The 17,523-nt window shown below is 56.8% G+C and overlaps 1 protein-coding gene across 4 annotated transcripts; it reads right to left on the bottom strand.

The window, feature by feature from the left end:
• Nucleotides 1–462: 462 nt before the first annotated feature.
• GRK6 (G protein-coupled receptor kinase 6) lies at nt 463–15,804 on the bottom strand. 4 transcript variants are annotated; one of them, XM_065690984.1, is made up of 16 exons: nt 15,667–15,804; nt 12,193–12,288; nt 9,706–9,818; nt 9,328–9,405; nt 8,980–9,080; nt 7,646–7,738; nt 7,264–7,327; nt 6,699–6,839; nt 5,851–6,041; nt 5,040–5,077; nt 4,815–4,904; nt 4,526–4,734; nt 4,116–4,253; nt 3,738–3,875; nt 3,464–3,598; nt 463–2,694 (listed from the first exon to the last, which is right to left on the bottom strand). In XM_065690984.1, exons 1-16 carry the CDS (start codon nt 15,716–15,718, stop codon nt 2,689–2,691), a joined length of 1,683 nt encoding a protein of 560 aa, XP_065547056.1. In that variant the 5' UTR covers nt 15,719–15,804; the 3' UTR covers nt 463–2,688. The 4 variants fall into 4 exon arrangements, with proteins under 4 accessions (XP_065547056.1, XP_065547055.1, XP_065547057.1 ...); XM_065690983.1 differs by having other exon boundaries at nt 463–1,951; XM_065690985.1 differs by having other exon boundaries at nt 463–1,951; nt 5,851–5,995; nt 6,710–6,839.
• Nucleotides 15,805–17,523: the final 1,719 nt, after the last annotated feature.

Here is a 17,523-nt window from a genome sequence, read left to right as displayed (position 1 = left end):
ACCCTACTCACACCATGTTCCCTGTGCTTTGAGGGGCTGGCCCTTGGCCTGAGACTGCTCTGTGCTGACAGGGTCTCCCATGCACAGTTCCCCCAAAGCAGGGATGCACAGCACCCAGAGGGGAGCAGGACTCTGGCCCCAGCCCCACAGCACACCAGGACAGCCCAGGAGGGGCTGTGCCAAAGGCAAACAGGGGACCATGGCAGACACAAGCACCCCACCAGTACAAGGCCCAAACCACCCGCCAGAAGCCACGGAGGGCCACCCATGCTCACCAGGGCTCAGCATCAGCCCTTGTCCTGGAGGGCAGCCCCAGCCCTTTCCTGAAGACAGGAGACCCAGCAGAGCCCATGGCAACAGGAACAGGGGGCCCTGCTTCTCTCCTTCCAGCCACCAACCCTGGATGGCCCACACAGGCCTCCCTTGACCCGACAGCAACACAAGGCACAGTCAAACTTAGGCTTAAGAAAAGGTTAAAAATTTAAATACTCTCCAACTTTAGTGCAAGGCAAGCAAATGATACCACAGGTCCAAGTCGGTGCTCAGCCCCCCCGGGGGGCCTGGCTCAGAATGAGCACGAGGCAGCAGCACACACACGTGCACGCACGCATGTGTACATACACAAGAGACTAGTTATTGCTTGGGGCAGAGCTGGGACAAGTGTACAAGGGGAGACAGGACAAGCAGAACAGAGGTGGGCTGAGCCCCACACTGCTCCCCAGGGCCGCATTGGGCTCCAGCCCCTGCACTCCTGCCTGCCCTTGGGCACAGGAGCTGTGCTGGCTCTCCAGGATCCCTGGGGACTCACACCAAGCCAGTACAGCAGGCATGCTGGTCCTGGCCCTGCTCACTCTTAGGTCACAGCTCAGAGCATGACCCCAGGAAGGGCCATTCCCTTTACCACAGCTTGCTTCACTCCCTGAGAGCAGGGTCCCTTATGTGTCTGCTCCTCTAACACCACAGTGGGCCTGGAGAGTCCCAGCATGCATAGATGGGTGGTCCAAGGCTGGTGGAAGCACACTGGGGCTCAGAGATCAACCCTTTGGCCCCAGCAGCGGGTAGCTTCCAGCAGATACCTGCTGTGGCAGTGGCTGCGTCGCACTGTTGCAGTCTGGAGAGGAGACCAGGATCAGCTCTCCGGAGCTGGCAGCATGTGCGAGACGAGGCAGGAGGAAGCGGGCTCCGGGAGACAGGGAAGCAAGGACGAGGCAGTGACGCTCTGCTGCCAGGATGCAATAGTAGATGCTTTGGCACAGCAGTTTCCTGTGCCTTGGGGCTGAGCAATGGACTCCGCTGGAGCCAGGGACATCTCAGCACGGCCAGAAAGGTCAAGGAAAGATGCTTTAGACATCTCAAGGCACAGAAGGCCTCTGCCCAGGACTGCCTGGTAACAAAGCTGGCACCATCGCTCCCTGCATAGGAGGACATTTGTGCCTGTGACAGCGTGGGGGCACTGCAGACCCCCAACTATAGATTAAAAACTGGCATATGTAGATTAAAAACTGTGATATGTACAGACCAACATACATAAATATACACCAAACCTGCAGTGCCACTCCGGCACCATGGAATGTGTGAGCAGAGCTGCTCCAGCCTGGCCTCAGCCCAATCCCTCCCTCCCACCCTGGGTCCAGGAGGGCATTGGCAGCAGCACAATCCTACGCGGCAGATTCAGAAGCATCCAGCTCTGCCTCTGGGATGAGGGTTTGCCCACGGGCAGAGGCACCTCAGCCCGAGCTGTGCGCTGCTGCCAGCCTTGGAGCATCCAGTCTTCAAATGCAGATGTACAGAGCTGTAAACAAATCCACGTTGCGGGGCCGCTGCTATCTTGTCCTTCAGGTTGGGCTGTTCTGCTGGGCAGAGGCAGAGGGGTCCCAGGGGCTGAAGAACAAGCTGTGCTCTACAGCCGGGTGGGCTCTTCCTCGCTGTCGCTACAGTTCCCACAACAGTCCTGAAGTCAGAAGGGCAAGGAGAGGGAAGAGGGAAGAGAGGAGCACAGCAAGCAGAGGGTGAGCATGGTCACACAACCTAGCCTACAGCTGCCCTCTGGTGAGGAAGGGGCAGGTCCCCCTGGATCTGCTCACGGGAAAGCTACATGGAGGCAAGGAGCTGGAGGGGAGCCCCCATTTGCAGAGGAACAGTCAAGCTGCATGTGGGGGTTCAGCTCCTGGCAGGCAGACCGGTGAGCACGCAGCTGACTAGCTCAGAAGCTGAGAGGAAGATGGGCTCCGTGGACTACAGCACCCAGCAATACAGCTTAGTGCCAGCACAGACAATTGGCCCTGCTCAGGGCTCAGCCGGCTGCAGAAGCAGCTCAAGTCCTTTTTGCTGGAACAGGAGTCTGAGAGCAGGGCAGTGCCAAACCCTTCACAGTTTCTTAACCCTTCTGTGTGTCCCAGACATCCAAAGAGAGGAGTGAAGGAAACTTCCCACTGCCCCCTGGGAGCAGAGCTCCCAGCAGTGGCTATGCAAGGGCAGCTTTGGCTCAAGCTGAGGGCAAGGCCTCCCCCGTGAAGGAAAGCAGGGAAGCGGGATTAGTGGCTCAGGGGGCAGTTAGAACAACAAGCAGCTTGTGCTCTGCTGGGGGAAGGGGATAGGCACTGAAGGACAACACGCCTCTTTCCCAGATCTTGCCATGTCCACGGGCCACCAGGTATTTCCCTGAGCAGAGCAGCCAGGAGAGACTGCTCACCTCTGGAAAGAGAAAACACGCGGCAAATCACAGCTCAACCCCTGCTACAGGCAGCTGCTCATCTTCCAGCAGGTCCTGCCTGCCTCGGAAAGGGCTGGGTATCCCAGCCCAGAGCTGGCTCTGGCTAGGGCAGCCCACTGAATAGTGAAGCGCAACTCAAGAGCTTGGCAGGGATGCAGCAGTCAGCACCAGATGGCTGAGAGTGTGTCCAGAGCCAACCACGCTTGAGTCCCACAGCTGCAAGCAGCTGTTGAGAGGCAGCAGCCCAGACTTTGCCAGTCCTAGAAAGAAGGCAAAGGCTGTTCTGGGCAGAGGAGACAGGCAGGCAAGCAAGCCTACAGCAGCTGCAAGACATTTCCATTCTCCTCATCCCTCGAAAGAACTGCTCTTTCTGCCTGGCTCAAGGTCTGGCAGAACTGCTCTGGAGAGCCCAGACAGCCCATTCCAAAAGCAAGGTCTTCTTCAGGGATGTTTTATGCACACAGGAAGGAAGAAGACTTCCTATTCTAGTGCCTTCAACAACCCTCTGCCTGTGTGACTCCAGCACGTTTAACCAGGACGTGCCACCCCAGTTCCCTCGACTGCCCCAGCATGAAGAGTGCATTCCCTGCAGCTCTGCACAAGTGCCTGAGAGCCCTGGGGTCTGGTCACCCACTGACTCTGCCTGCTGCCCTCTTGTGCCCACCTCCCTGGCACATCTACCTGGCAAAGGCAGGAGCAGGCTCATTGCTGCTAGAGGACTTGCTGGAAAGGAAGCACTGGGACTCTTACCTGTCTGCTGAATAAGCGCTGGAGTAACCCTTTTTTGGGCTGTGGAGAAGGCTGCCCTTTCCAGTCCAGGTCTGGAGGCACTGTCCCATCTGTGCTGAAGACATTTAGCTCCTTAAAACACTCCGTCTCGATCATCTGGAACAGGGCAAAAGATAACTGGAGCAATCTGTCACTGAGAGCTCAGTGAGCAGCAAAGCAGACACAAACCCTGCAGGACATTGTACTCTGCCATGGTGGGCACAAGCAGGAGCAAAGACCTGCCCTGCAAACCTACCTCATTCTGCCATGGAATGGGCACACTTCCTGTGGCAAACTTCTGGTAGAAGTCATTGTCTGTGGGCTCCAGCTCCACCCCTTTCACTGTGGAGAACTGCTCAATGTCCAGAACATCCTTGCAGTAGATGGCCTGAGGCTAAACAGCACAAAGATTGCTCTAATGCTGGGCTCCAGCGATGATGCCACCACCAGAAACAACCATAGCTCATGGCAAAGTGCAGGCCCCCTCCCCCTGCAGCCCAAAGCTTGCTTGACCCCTGTTCTTCCAGGCTCCAAGAAACAAAAGGAAAGGGGATGTGCCCCATCTCCTCAATTAAACCACACCAGGGCTCTTGCTTCCCACTGACTGAAGAGGCCAGGATACACAGGCACTTACATCTGGCTTGAAGGGGGGGTCCAGCATGCCTGCTTCCAGCCTCCTGAAGTTGAGGTGTTTGAAGAGAGGGTGCTCCTTCACTTCCTTGGCCCCAGCTCCTCGGCACCCCAGGCGCTCCAGAGGATCTTTGCACAGGAGCTGCAACACAAAGGGTATTATCAGTGCCCTGGGTAGAAGATACCTGGGACAGGAACAGTCCTGAGTTCAGCTGGGCTACTGCAGTGTGTCTCTAGGGACAACGTGGGCCCACCAGGTAACTGGGAGAGTGAGGAACTGAAGCACTCTGGACCCTTCTGTGCTGCCCTATCAGAGACAAGGGAACCCGGCTCCACCACACCTCTACAGGGAGCAGCCTCCGTGTTCTCCGGCTACATGCAAAGGAGCAAAGGGTCAGGGATACCCACTCGTACCATGGTGCAGAGGGAGCGGGCACAGGGCGAGAACTTCTCTGAGTACTCCTCCTGCACTTCCTTCACCAACCGCTCCACCTCCTCCCGCTTGATCTTCTTCTTGCGCTGCTGGAAGGGGGACTGTCCCTCGATCATCTCATACACCAGGCAGCCCAGAGCCCACCAGTCTGGGCTGAACGTGTAGCGCTCATTCTTCACCACCTCTGGAGCTACAAGGGGTGAGGGACGCGTGAGGGCAGGGAAAGCACGTGTGCAGAGACCACTTTTTGATAACACTAGGGCCACTTACCCATGTAGCCAACTGTCCCCACCCGGCCCTTGATTGTTTGGCCCTCTGGCACATGCACAGCTAGCCCCAGGTCTGAGATACGGATGTGACCTGCACAGAGGAGGGGCCAAGTTAACAGGACAAAGTCAAGGGGCAATGTTTGAAGCTGCCAAGAACACAGAGAAACCCTGGTACAAGGAGATGAAAAGGACTCAGGTCCAGAGCTTTTCTTGAACCTGCACTCACCGTGGTCATCCAGCAGTATGTTCTCTGGCTTCAGGTCCCTAGGAAGGAAGGGGCTTGATTAGCAAGAAGCCTGCTGTCAAAGCAAAAGACACAAGGAACAGCATCATCTCAAGAAATCACAGGTAAGCAACAGAGGGATGCAGTGCCCCTCCCTCAGGCACACAGATAACATTCGTCTCACCCTCTGCCCCATAGTTAGCCCAGCAAGCTCTCCCCTCCTGGGCACAGAGAGGCAGGCCAGGACAACATTCAGTCCTCCACAAGGAAGCAGTGAGCATTTGGGCGAGTCCCTTTTTGCAGGTGTAGAACTCACTATGGGGCAGCCTACACAAGAGAGAAGGAGCAGCAGCTTCTGCTTGTTCTGCCCCAGGGCAAGGCACAGGGTAGGACTAGAAGGGACTTTCCAGCCTGTGTTTAGCCATGCTACCCCTAAGGGGATCACACAACCTGGTCAGTACAGTCATTACAGCTTGCTCTCCATTCTGCCCATATCGGGGCAGCCTACCCTCCTTTGTTCTAGAGTCAATACTGCCCAGCAGTTAAGTACCCAAGTGCCTGCCCTGAGGCATTCACAGAATGATCACATCCTGTTCTTGGCGATCATTTACCAGCATGAGGAAGCCAAGCTAAGCTCCCCCTCTCCTCCCATGAGATCAGCTTTCTGTTCCTGAACCTTTCTCACTCAGTTCTGTGCTGCTTTCAAGCATGAGCTTATTTTCTCGGGCAGACCTACCCAGCTGGGCTACTAAGAGCAGCTTTTTGCTTCTGCAGCCCGTACAAGGTCTCCCAGCAGGGACCAGGCAGTGCTCACCTGTACACTATCCTCTCCTGGTGCAAGTCCTCGAGGCCGCAGCAGATTTCAGCAGCATAGAAAGCTGCCCGGGGCTCCTCGAAGCCAGCCTCTCCCATGTGGTAGATATGGAACTTGAGGTCCCCTCCATTCATGAGGGTCAGCACTAGGCAGAGAGCATCTTTAGTTTCATATGCATAGGCTAAGCTCACCTGCAATTCAGGGCAGAAAGGCTGTTAGAAGACACAGCTGGAAGAGGGAGGTGCCCACACTCTGATGGGCACTTTGTCACACCCAAGCAGCCACTCCTGGGCAGCAGGACTCTGCCTTTGCCAGCAGAGGAAGCAGGGGGGAAACTGTGCAAACTCATCAGTCCCAGCACAGCCCCAGCTTTCCTCAGACAAGGAGGATGCTGTTTCCTTGATCCAGAACTACTCCCCTCCATGGCAAGCAGCACCCAACAGCAACCCTGGGGCAGCATCTGGTGAATCCTCTACAGTGGGAGGTTTCAGGTTGTCTAAACCTCAGTGCAGACAGGGAGAGCTCCCTACAGTTCAGGAATAGGCTTCTGCCCACTTGGCTGTCTGGAGAGACAGATCTCACTGTTTTCTTGTGCCCCAGAAGCTAAAAAGGTGCCTGTGAGACCAGACGGGTGTTTGGGCCTGACTTTGGTGGCATTTACAGAGCCAGTAGGAGGTCCTGCCAGACCCCAGCCTTATGAGAGATCTGCAGCCATCAGGACCCTAACCCATGGGCAGGGTCTGCTCTTGCCTCTCCACACCAGGTGAGGAGCACAGAGGTGCCAGCCCAGCTGGTTGGAGGAAGAATCAACTACTGCAGCGAAGTGAGAGCAATGCCTATGTACTTACTACAAACCTACTGTTCACTTTTTCCAGGATCTGTTTCTCATTCAGGGCCATGGCCTCTCCCTTCCGCTTTTTGATCCGTTTCTTCTCCAGCTTCTTGCAGGCATACATCTTCCCTGTGGCACGCACTTGGCAGGCACAAACCTGGAGGGAGGACAAGGTTCAGCACCCTTCCACGGCTGTTTCCAGGGTGGGGGTCTAAGTTCTGCTCTTAGGAGGAAGCACAGGAAGGCAAAAATGTCCCTGTCCCCACCTCAGTCTGAGGTTAGCAAGAAGCCTGTTGTCAAAGCAAGGACACGGGGAGCAGTGATGTCTCCGGACATCACAGATAAGCAGCAGAGGGCTGTGACGCCCCTGCCACTGGCAGAACACCATGGCTGGTGCCTGGGAGGACAGGCAGCCATTCCAGAAACAGAAGCCTGACAATGGCAGTTTTCGATGTCCAGCACACAGCAATGCCCAGCACCCTAACCCACCACCCAGCCAGCCAGCAGAACCTGCCTCCAGGTGCTAGAGAAGCTTGTGGCTGCCTGGTACCCCAAAAGTAGAGGAAATGGTGGTCACTCACCTCCCCAAAACCGCCCTTGCCCAGCACACGGTATTGGCGGAAAGTGTTTTTGGTCACTGGCTGCCTGTGAAATAAAGGAAACTGGAGTGAAATGGGAGCAGGAAGGGAGCAGGAGCTGAAGCCTAAACCACCTCCATGCCCTGGCCTGAGAGACTGTGGCTCACCCCAAAACCCCTGCTCAAGCAGACCTTGCTTCCCTGCAAGGCAATCAAAGATGGGGCTGCTGATGGTGCCAGGGCCCTCAAGAACAGCAAGAGCAGACAAAGGCCAGGCCCTTGGCTCCTGCCAGAACCCAGCACAGGAAGGACCCCAAGGGACCCCTCAGGCAAACTATGCGACGAGAGTGCACGTCTCCCAGCGAAGCAATGCCGGGAAGCATTACCGTTCCAGCCATTTCCACTGCAGGAAGCGATTGAAGTACAAGCTGTCGAGGTAGTCAGCAAAGGGAGCCACACTCAGGTAGTCATGGATAAGCCTAGGAGAGAGCAGAGCCAGCAAGTTCCTAAGGGCTGATCACAGCGGTCCAAGAAAAGAGGAGGTGAGCAGCCCTGAAGGCACATTTACTTTGCCATCCCCTCATCCAGCCTCATGCTGAATCACCCACGTAGCCCTCGCCCAGAAAGCCCCCCTCCATGCTAATCCTGATGCAAAAGGAAGGTGTGTTGGAGGTACTGCTGTGATAAACACCCTGGGACAGGGCTGGCACTGCTAATTGTGGCCTATCAGCACCAGCCGGGGCTGTGGGACAAAGCAGGATGACGGGACTCTGCAGTTGCCCCTTTGCTCACAGGGCAAACGCACACAAGGCTGTAATCAGCTGCCGAAAGCCACTGGTAACGTTCAGCACTAGGTGCTGAGTTCACTTTCAGATTAATATCCAGCACAAAAGGCCACAGGGGATCTGTCCTGCGAGAGCTAACTGCCTTGGAGACCAGTGCCAGGGCTGCCCAGTGGAGTAAAGAGCCTTAGACACAGTGTCTAGACTGGAGACATGCATCAAGTAGAAGCGGATGGGCTCTTCCCCTTTCAGAGCTTGCCAAGAGCAGGCAGGGCCCAGCCCGGAGGCTCTGCATTCAGACAGTGACACTAGTTACCACACACAGAGCTAACGCTCCCCAGAAGACTGCAGCAAATCCGTTGCCACAGCCCTGCGCTCAATTGGGCAATGTGCTGCAGCTACTGTTCAGGGAGGGGTGGAAGCCGTAAGCCCGGTTCGCCCAACAGCTTCCGCTTCACATCCGGAGCCAGGGTCTCAGCCACTGCCTCTGCGATGGGAACAGAAGTGACCTTAGATCCCTGCGGCAACAGCCAGCATCACCTAACCACAGCAGCCACATCTGCAGCCAGCAGAAGAGGACAGCTGGCACCGGGGCTGTCAGCTCTGCTCTGCGGGTGCCTGCGAGATCCTGGCACAAGACAGCGTGGCCAGATGCTGAGGCTCACTGAAACAGCACCTTCTCAAGTGGCAACTCGGACCCATGGCAGACTGAGAAGAGTGACAGGTTTCTGCAGCAGCCTGTGGCTCCCAGAGCTCACAGGAGCTCCCTGCACTTGCTTTTCTGTAGCTGTGCTAACCCAAGACTTCCCAGGCTCCAGCCTTAGCACCAGCCCTCACTCTCCTGGAGGAAAGGACCATGAGGGATGAGGTGAGTTAGCTGCAGCGCCCACCCCGTGCAATGGTGCAACCTGCAGGTAAGCCCCAGCTCTCCAACTTACTTAGTGGATTCCTTGAAGAGCTCCTTGGAAGGTTCCTGCTCCAGCCTCTCAGAACAGGCATCCACCAGCTGTGATGGAACTTCAGGCACATGGTCCTCACTCTGGGGACAAAGGGATGGAGTCAGACATAGAGAGCAGAGCCCAAGGGTCCTGCCAGGAAGGAGAAGCCCACAGGAGGGTGGCTTTAGGGCCACTGCCAAAAGCAGCATGGCTGCTTGTTTGGTGACAGGGTAGTTTTGTACTCTGTCCTCACTGTCCTGCCCAGCACGTTCGCTGTGGCAGGACATGGGTAATGACAGCTGTCAGCTGCTCCACCACTGCAGGCAGCAAACACAACCTCTTACTCACATTTGGCTTCAAGTACTTTTCAATCAGGCGCTGCCCGCATTCCTTCCGCTTCTCATCTGGAGCCACTTCGTACCCTGCCTGCACAGAGCAAACAGTGTGAGAAGCAGGTCCAGCCACGAGCCACAGCAACCAGGCAACAGATGAAGAGCAGCAACACCCTCTGCCCAACATTTCCCATGCTCTCCTGGAAAACCACATCTCCAGCAAGCAGCTCCCTAAGCAAAGGACTAACAACTCACAGGTTTTTCCTCCAGGAAAACCCTACATGCCCAGAAGTACCTGGCAACTGTCAGAGTACTCAAAGCCAACCAGTCCATGCCCAAGGCACCAAGAACATCCCTGCCTCCCTTAGCAAAGCCTGACAAGCTCTGCTCTTACCACGGCATCCAGGAACTTGACGCAGCGCGACAGCTCAGGCCGTGTCTCACAGAACTGCCGAAAGAGCATGTGCCCGATGGGCTGCTTCTCACACAGGCTGTGGTAGTCCCGCTCTGCAAACATGGAGAAGACCACTCACTGCCAGCCCCCAGAGGAGCAGCCACAGCACACTGCCCAGCCCCAGGCAGCAGTGGAGGAGCTTGTGACCCATAAGCCCAAGGCTCCCAGGAGAGTGATGGGGACAAGAGCTTTTGCGTTCCTATATGAATATCTTCTTCCCCAGAAGACATTTGACTTGCTGTTCTGTACAGCCTGGCCTAGCCTGAGACCTAGCAAGAGACCTTTTGTGTTTCCTGCTTGCCTGGAGACTCTTTTCTCAATCCTTTCGACACATAAATCAACTGACTACTCCAGAGACACAACTTTCCTTGGAACACACCAAACTTATTTTGAGGCAGATCTTCCAGGCCAAGAGTTCCTCTGATGACTCTTACAATCCACTCGTATTCCCAAAGGCCCTGCTGGAAGCAGCAGCATGAAAATTGGAGGCATCATTTCCACAGATGTCCTGTTAATGCAGCACACAGCAATCAGACCACCCCACTCCATGGGACAGCCACGTGGTTGTACATCAAATTCTAGTGCCCTCTTGAGCTCAGCTTCCCTGCTAATTCCTCCTACCCCTCTTTGAAGTCTGGCAGCCCAGGCACAAACCCTTTTGACTATCAAAAGCACTTCCACTTCTCCACGTTTTTCCCCTCCCCTTCCACTCTCAAGACGTCTGATCGTGTGCCAGAACAGATTTCTGTAACAGCCTCTGCCACCAAGGGCTGCCTGGGGTGCAGATGTGCAGCCATCCATCAGGGCAGGGATCTGTCAGCACTCTCTGGTGCTGGGCACCGCCGGCCTTCCCGAGCCGGTGCAGCAGTTTATCCCGAGGAAGCTGCAGCTTCCTGAGGGTGCTGGAGAGCACAGAGCTGTGGTGGGGGAGGAGGCCGCCTCGCCAGCTCCGCAGCACGGGCCGGTTTCCTTGTGTCCGCAGGGGAAGGAGTTCCCTTCATCTGGGGAGGACAAGACTTTGCTGCCAGGGAGATCAGAAGCTTTTGGGTGCCCTGGCTCAAACAAGGTTGTTCCCTGTGGTCAGGGCACACAAAGCTTAATTCTGCAGTGGGCAACCAGCCCACCGTGCCCACAGTCCTGCCAAGCCTCTGCAATAGGAAAGAAATTTCCCTCACAGCCTGCTAGAAATGGAAATAAAGCCACTCCATCAAAAGAGTGACCCAAGCACGAGGAACGGGGTCATCTCTCCCACAGGGAAATTAATTGAGGTGGCTGCAACCTAGGCCAGAAGCATTTCTCATGTCCCTTCCCAAGGGGAAGTGGGGACATGGGTCAGGACAGCCAGCAGCTGGGAGAGACCTGCCTCCCAAAGCCTCCCAAGGTCTTGGACAGTGGGACAGCAGGGACAGACAGACAGCTGGCAAGCACCACTGGCAAGTGGGCAGCACAATGAAGTTCAGTGCTGTAAAATGTCATGACACCCACAGGAAGGGTGGGTGCAGGCAGAAGATGGACATCAGCTGAGGAAAGCTCTGCTGAGGGCACACAAATCAAAGGAGCAGGCAGGTATTTGGATGGCCAAGGTAGGAGCAGCAAAGAGAGCCCAAGTCAGAGCTGTGTTCATTCAGTGCTCACAACTTGCTCCAGAGGCAGTCTGCAGCAAAACCAAGGTGAGAGTCTCCATCTGACTACACCTTGCTGTAAAGCCAGCCCCAAGAGGCGATGCGCAGCACGTACTGGGCTGTTGTGAGCTTGTGGGTTACAGTGTGAATGTCCCACTCTCCAGCTGGCAGCTGAATGTGGAGTGACAACTTGAACAAGCTCTCCCCAGGAAGCAGAACATTCCCACCCTCTGTGCCCCAAAATGATTGCACATGATCTCAGGACCAAGCCTGCTGCACAAACAACATTAAAACCATGAAGAGTACAAAGTGCAGTATTAAAATGACAGGCCAAGCCCTGCCCACTTCTACAATTCTCATCCATACTGCACAGCAAGAACCCATTTTTGCCTGAGAAAAGCTGCTGCATTAGTGTTAGAAGTCAAGGACTGTGGAGCAGGGCTGAATCCCAGCCTGGGAGTCCAGAGGACATCAGCAGGACCTGTGTTATGTAAAGGCACCCCAGAGTGCCACGCCAGAACTGCAACACCTAGCAGGTCTGTTTGCACAGAGAAGGTGGTGTACCTCTAGTGAAGCTCATCACAGACTACAAGGTGTGTTTGTACATCAACAGGCACTACCCAGCGGCCACTGTGCAGCTGTGATGTACCCACCCACCATTTCTTCCCTACACCCTCAGCTCCAAGTGATTGTGGCTGGGATTTGGCCAACACATCTCTGACCCTCACAGGACTCGACTTTGGGTGCACGACACCCCACATATGGTCACCCACTGGCACCACTCCAGCCAGCCCCTGTGTCTCACCAAGGGCTTGTCGAAGGTCCTCGCAGAGGCTGATGTGGGGGAACTGCAGCATCTGGCGCCATTTCTTACTCTTCCCTTTCCTGTTTCCGCCACCACCTGCAGGACACACAGAATTGGTACCATGAGTTATGAAGCAAGGATGACCAGCTGCAGCCTAGCCTTGCCAGGAGCTGAGTGAGGAGACACCCTGTCTGTTTACACAAACAAGCCCAGGCAAGGAAAACAAGACTGAAGTGGTCATAGCAGCCTCCTGGCTGGTAGAATAAAGTGTTAGAGCCTCTGACTGCCAAAGGAAGCAGATGGACCAACCACTCTGGCTGCTGAACAAAGTCCCAACCAAGAACATGAAAACTTTTCACCTGGACCTCTCAGTGGCTTGTATTTGTGATGGGAGAATCACAGCAGGGCTAGGAGCTCCGAAAGCCACGGGTCACTCCATGCCGGCATAAGAGTTCTTGGCTTGCAGGCCTGTCCTCAGGACCTCTGCATAACTGATCATCTCTTGAGGCCAAGCCTTGCTTGGTGTGAAGCTCTTCCTGGCGTAGTAAAGATGCTCATGCCACCTACTCATTCCAGGCTGATTGCTTACTCCAGGGAGAGGCTCTAAGAGGGAGGACACGAAGCTGGGAGACAGGAATTCCTGCTCTAATCCTGGCTCCACAACTTACTGCATCGCCTGGGGCTCATCACTTCAGTTTCCCACCTGTGAAGTGGGGACACTCCCACCTTTCTACAGAGATAAGCCAGCCTCAGAAAAGGGAGATCAAGAACCTGATATTATTCTAACTTCAGCTGCTGGGGTAAATGCCCAGTGCTGTAGGACAGGGTGGGAAAGCTTCTAGATAGACCAAAAAATTTACATCACAGCAAGCACTAGGTACTGAAATAGGGTTGCTGGGATCAGCCAATCTCCAGGGACTGCTTTCCCCCTGCCCGGTGCCAACGCACACACAATCTCCCACCTCCCTTTGGAAATACGTTAAACCACCCTGCTTGAAAGAGTTAGGCCAAAGGCTTTCTGAAATCGGGGGGGGGCTGAACATCATTTATCAGCTCTTAGGAAACACTTTCATAACATTTTCCTCCACTGCAGATGCAATTCAGCCCCAGATCCTAGACAAAGCCATGGGCACCCCAGCTCCCTGTGCTGCAGGAGGCCTTGGCTGGACAGGCAGGTGGGATGGGGCCATCACAGGTGTCTTGTGCAGGGCAAGCCCCAGGTCCGAGCCCCTGACACGCCGTGGGTCACTGTGCTACATCTGCCCCACAGCAGCAGCTGGGCTGCATGATTGTACAAACTCAGGAAGGAAGTGACTCAAGGGTAAGCAGGGGTGGAAGAAACCAGCAGCACAGACACCTTCTTGTCAGCCACAGCTTGCAGCAATGAAACAGGGGGGACAACTAAGGGAGGGCGCAAGAGGAGAAGCCATCCTCACCCTGAGTCCTCAAGGAAAGGCAGAGCAATGACCTACAGCTCCTGTGGGACGCGAAGTGGCAGCTTGCATTTCCTTGAGTTGTTTGCTTTGGAAGGAGGCTCCAGCACCCTTCTGGCATGGTCCCTCCCAGCACCACAGCAAACAGCCCAGAAGGGAACTTGGCTCCTGCACACCAACCTCCCAGCACCTGCAATCTAGGGATGGGGCAAGGGGTGGGCTGCCTCCACCAAGAGCAGAGCTTCACCACAAGGGCGCTTCAGGGCTTAGTGACAGCTCACAGTTGGCCTGTTATCCCTCTGCAGGAGGCAAGCAGGCAAGGGGGACAATGGGGAAAGGATCCTTCACCTTCCCTAGGCAAGACCTTCCTAGAAGTGATTGAAGGACACACAGAGCATGGTCATCCTATGGCAGCAACTGAAGACAGCTTGCATTAGCTCCCTCAGCATGTCCAGAGGGATCTCAGCCCCACACTCCCACACCAGACCAGAAGGCTCCCAAGAAAGCTGAAGCAAAGCACCTGGTGGTGCTGGACCTGGCCAGCAAAGCAGCTCTGTCCAGTCCCACAGGCTGCCAGAGCTCACCCCAGTGAGCCGTGAGGTGGGAGAGCCACGGAGAGGCACCACAACCACTCGCAGCTCTCGCAGGCCAGGAACCAGCCAGTGTGAGTGTGCCAATGGATCATATCTGCCTGCAACCAAGATGTCCAACTCCTGCCACAGGAGAGGCACCGGAAAGAGCCACAGCAGACATCCTATGCCTCACTCTGCATCAGTGACCAAACTTTGCTCTGCTGATGGAACAACAGGAGCCACTCTCCTGGTCACTCACTCCATGCGAAGCAAGGTCTTCTGTCTAGAATTCACAAATGCTGCTCTTTGGTTTTGAACCAAACCTTGCCATTATGAGCCATAACGTCATGGTCACCGAGCCTGGAGTACCTACAACTAAGCCTGATTTTCAAGCAGCCCAGAAATGTTTCTGCCCGTGTAAATTTAATTTCACTGTTCTTTGCTCCCACAAATCTAATCTCCAGAGCTCTCTAACCGGATTTTAGCAGGCCCCTCAGGCTCCAGAATGACTTGGTCTGGCCAGCTGCACACCAAGGGCCAGGAGGGACTGTATTTCCTGGCCACTTTATGTGATCTAATGAACTCCCCAACACCCGGCTGCATCAGATCTTCTCTGCAAAGGACCAGACTCTTGTGTGACCCAGTGCTCTCTTCAAGCCATCCTGAGGGTTCTCTGCACAGCTCCCCAGGCGCTCACAGCAGCCCCGCTGCTGGCAGGGGGCACCCCACACCCGTGCCCTGGAATTCAGCCGGGACCCCTGAATCAGCAGGAGGGCTGTGAGCCTGCAGCAAGCTCGTGGTGCTGAGCAGACCAGGGGCCGGGGCTGGCGTGAGGGTGGCGGTGGGGTGGGGCTCCCCACCGCAGTTTCGGGATCGGCCCTTGTGTGGGAAGCGGCACTCGCCAGCCTGAAATCAGCTTTTTTCTCCTAAGGCACCAAAACTGCGTTTCCCCCCGGCAAGGAGCAAGAGCAGCCTCGGGAAGGGGGACTGCTGGAAGCCGCCAGCACGGCGAGGCCCGGCGGGGCTGCAGCGCGGCCGCCCCAGGGGGAGGCCGGCACCCCTGCGGGAAACGCGGCTTGGGGCGCGGGCACTGCCGGCCGTCCGGAGCAGCGCCCAGCGCCGGGGCCCGTTCACGACCGAGAGCTTTAAGGCGGCCCGTGCCCGACCCGCGCCGTTACCTCCCCGCTTCCAGGAGCGCCGCGGGCAGCCAAGGCCGCGACCCCCGGCAGTGCCCGCCAGGGGCTAAGTCCCGGGACAGACGCGGCCGGAGCCTGCGGGCCGCCCGCCGCAGCCGCGGGCAGCAGCCGCCGCTCTCACAGCCGGACCGGCGGGCTCACGGCTCAGGCCAGCGGCCGGCATCTTCCGGGCGCCGCGCTCGCTCCGCGGACGGACTGCCCCGGGCCTGCTGCCCGCCCCGCGGCCCCGCTGCCAAGTGCGGGCGCCGGCGCCAGCCCGGCACAGCCTCTCACCTTCGCGGGCCTTCAGGAGGACGGTGTTGGCGACGATGTTCTCCAGCTCCATGGGCCCGGCGGCGCCGCCGCCTCCCGCCCGGGTCCGCGCCGCTCCCGTCCGCTCGGCCCGCGCCCCACCTCCGCTCCCTCCGACACCGCGGCCGCCGCGACACGCCCCGCCCACCACCGCCCGGCCAGCCAATGCCTGACCACGCTCCTCCCGCGCCACGCTCCCATTGGCCCAGCCCCCTGCCCAGGAAGCCCGGCCCCCTCCGCCGCGCCGCTGCCCCCCTGTTGGCCTCGGGCCGGGCGAAGGTCTGAGAGGGCGGGGCGGGGAGAGAGGAGCGCGCGTCATTAGGAAACCATTGGCGAGGCTCCGCTGGGAAGAGGGAGCGGGTGCTGATTGGTGGGCGAGATGTCACTCAGCTGCCGCTCTGGGAACGGATTGGACGAGGCGCAACAGAGGAAGAGACCCTCCTCCTGCTGCATCTGATTGGGTGTGGAGCTGCCACTCTGCTGCCGCGTGGGCCGTGATAGGAGGGTTCCGTAAGGGGGTGGGGCTCAGCGGCGGTGTGTACGGGAGCCGTGGCCCCGGCGCTGCGCAGTCGGCGGTGGTGTTGGTGGGGGTGCGGTGTGGGGTGTCCCGCGGTGCTGCCCACGGCGGTTGTGTGACCTGCCTTCCCTTCTCTGTAGCCTGGCCCTCTGCTTGCCATGGCCGTAATAATAAAGTCTTCGAGCACCCGTGTCTCTGGTGTTGGTCGGTCCCTGTGCCATGGCGACGCGAGCTGTGGTCTCCCCGTTTGCACCGCTGCTGTGGAGGTTTGGGGTTTCCCCATCCCCGGGTGCCACCGGCTGATGCCAGTGGCTGTTTATGTGCTCTCCTGGTATCTGAGCTCATCTTGAGCTTCTGGCTGAGTGCAGCTGGTCCGGCAGGCTTCCTCCGTCCAATGATTTCCTCTAAGAGCCCTTTTTTCACTTGTACTTCCATTGCCAGCAGCTTTATCCTATGTGAAAATGAGCTGTAGCGCGAGAGCCTCTTCCCCAGCTGCTCCCCGGCAAGTAGGTCATGGATTTCTTTGCAGAGCTCCGTCTCGCTCGATGTACTCCACTTGATGACCTGTCAGCCCTGCAGGTGACCTGCCACGCTCCCTGCTCCTCCTCTCTGCAAAGCCACTCATTAATCCGCTTACCCGTTAGCAAGTTGTGCCTGTCCTGCTTTCTGCTCCTTCTGGCTCTCCGGAGCAGATGCCACCTCTGCCTTCCGATGGCCCCCATCACTGGCTCCAGTCCATGGGTGACGCCTCCTTCCTACCTTGTGTGTGGCTGGTGGCAGTGAGACTGCCCCGGGTGTGAGGTTTGTAGTACCCAGGGCACAGAGGAGCACATGTTGACAGGCAAGTCCCTCCACCAGCCTCTGTCAATGGCAACCTGCTGGTGGGCCCCTGAGCACCGCTCAGCCGGGCTGTGCTGGTGAGCGGGAGGGAAGAAGATCATGTCCTCAGGCTGTAGCGAGGCTGATAATAACACAAATTACTCCAAGCACTCATTGGCCCTGCAATCAGTGCTGCCTGTGGTCCACCATGCCCTTCAGCATCCAATGGAGATCAGGTGTTGCATCTTCTGGTTATGAAAATGCAGCGTTAAGGAGGAGGATGCTTTGCCCTGGCATACCTTGGAGGTGATCTCCTGTGTCACTCTGCCATGAGAGATGAGCTCACACTGTGAGCTTTCTTCTTTTAGAGCTGTTTTCCTTTTAAAGGTGGCACACACTTATTTTGAGCTTCCAATGTGATGAATTTGTTCCCATGCATTTGCACGCTTAACCCTTAGGTTGCTACTTTCTGCTTCCTCCCAGCTGGTGTTTTGCAGCACCGT

This window comes from Lathamus discolor, chromosome 10 (genome assembly GCF_037157495.1).
Source record: "Lathamus discolor isolate bLatDis1 chromosome 10, bLatDis1.hap1, whole genome shotgun sequence".
NCBI lineage: Eukaryota > Metazoa > Chordata > Aves > Psittaciformes > Psittacidae > Lathamus > Lathamus discolor.
Note: the sequence above shows the minus strand (reverse complement) of the source record. Positions and strands in the feature narration are given on the sequence as shown.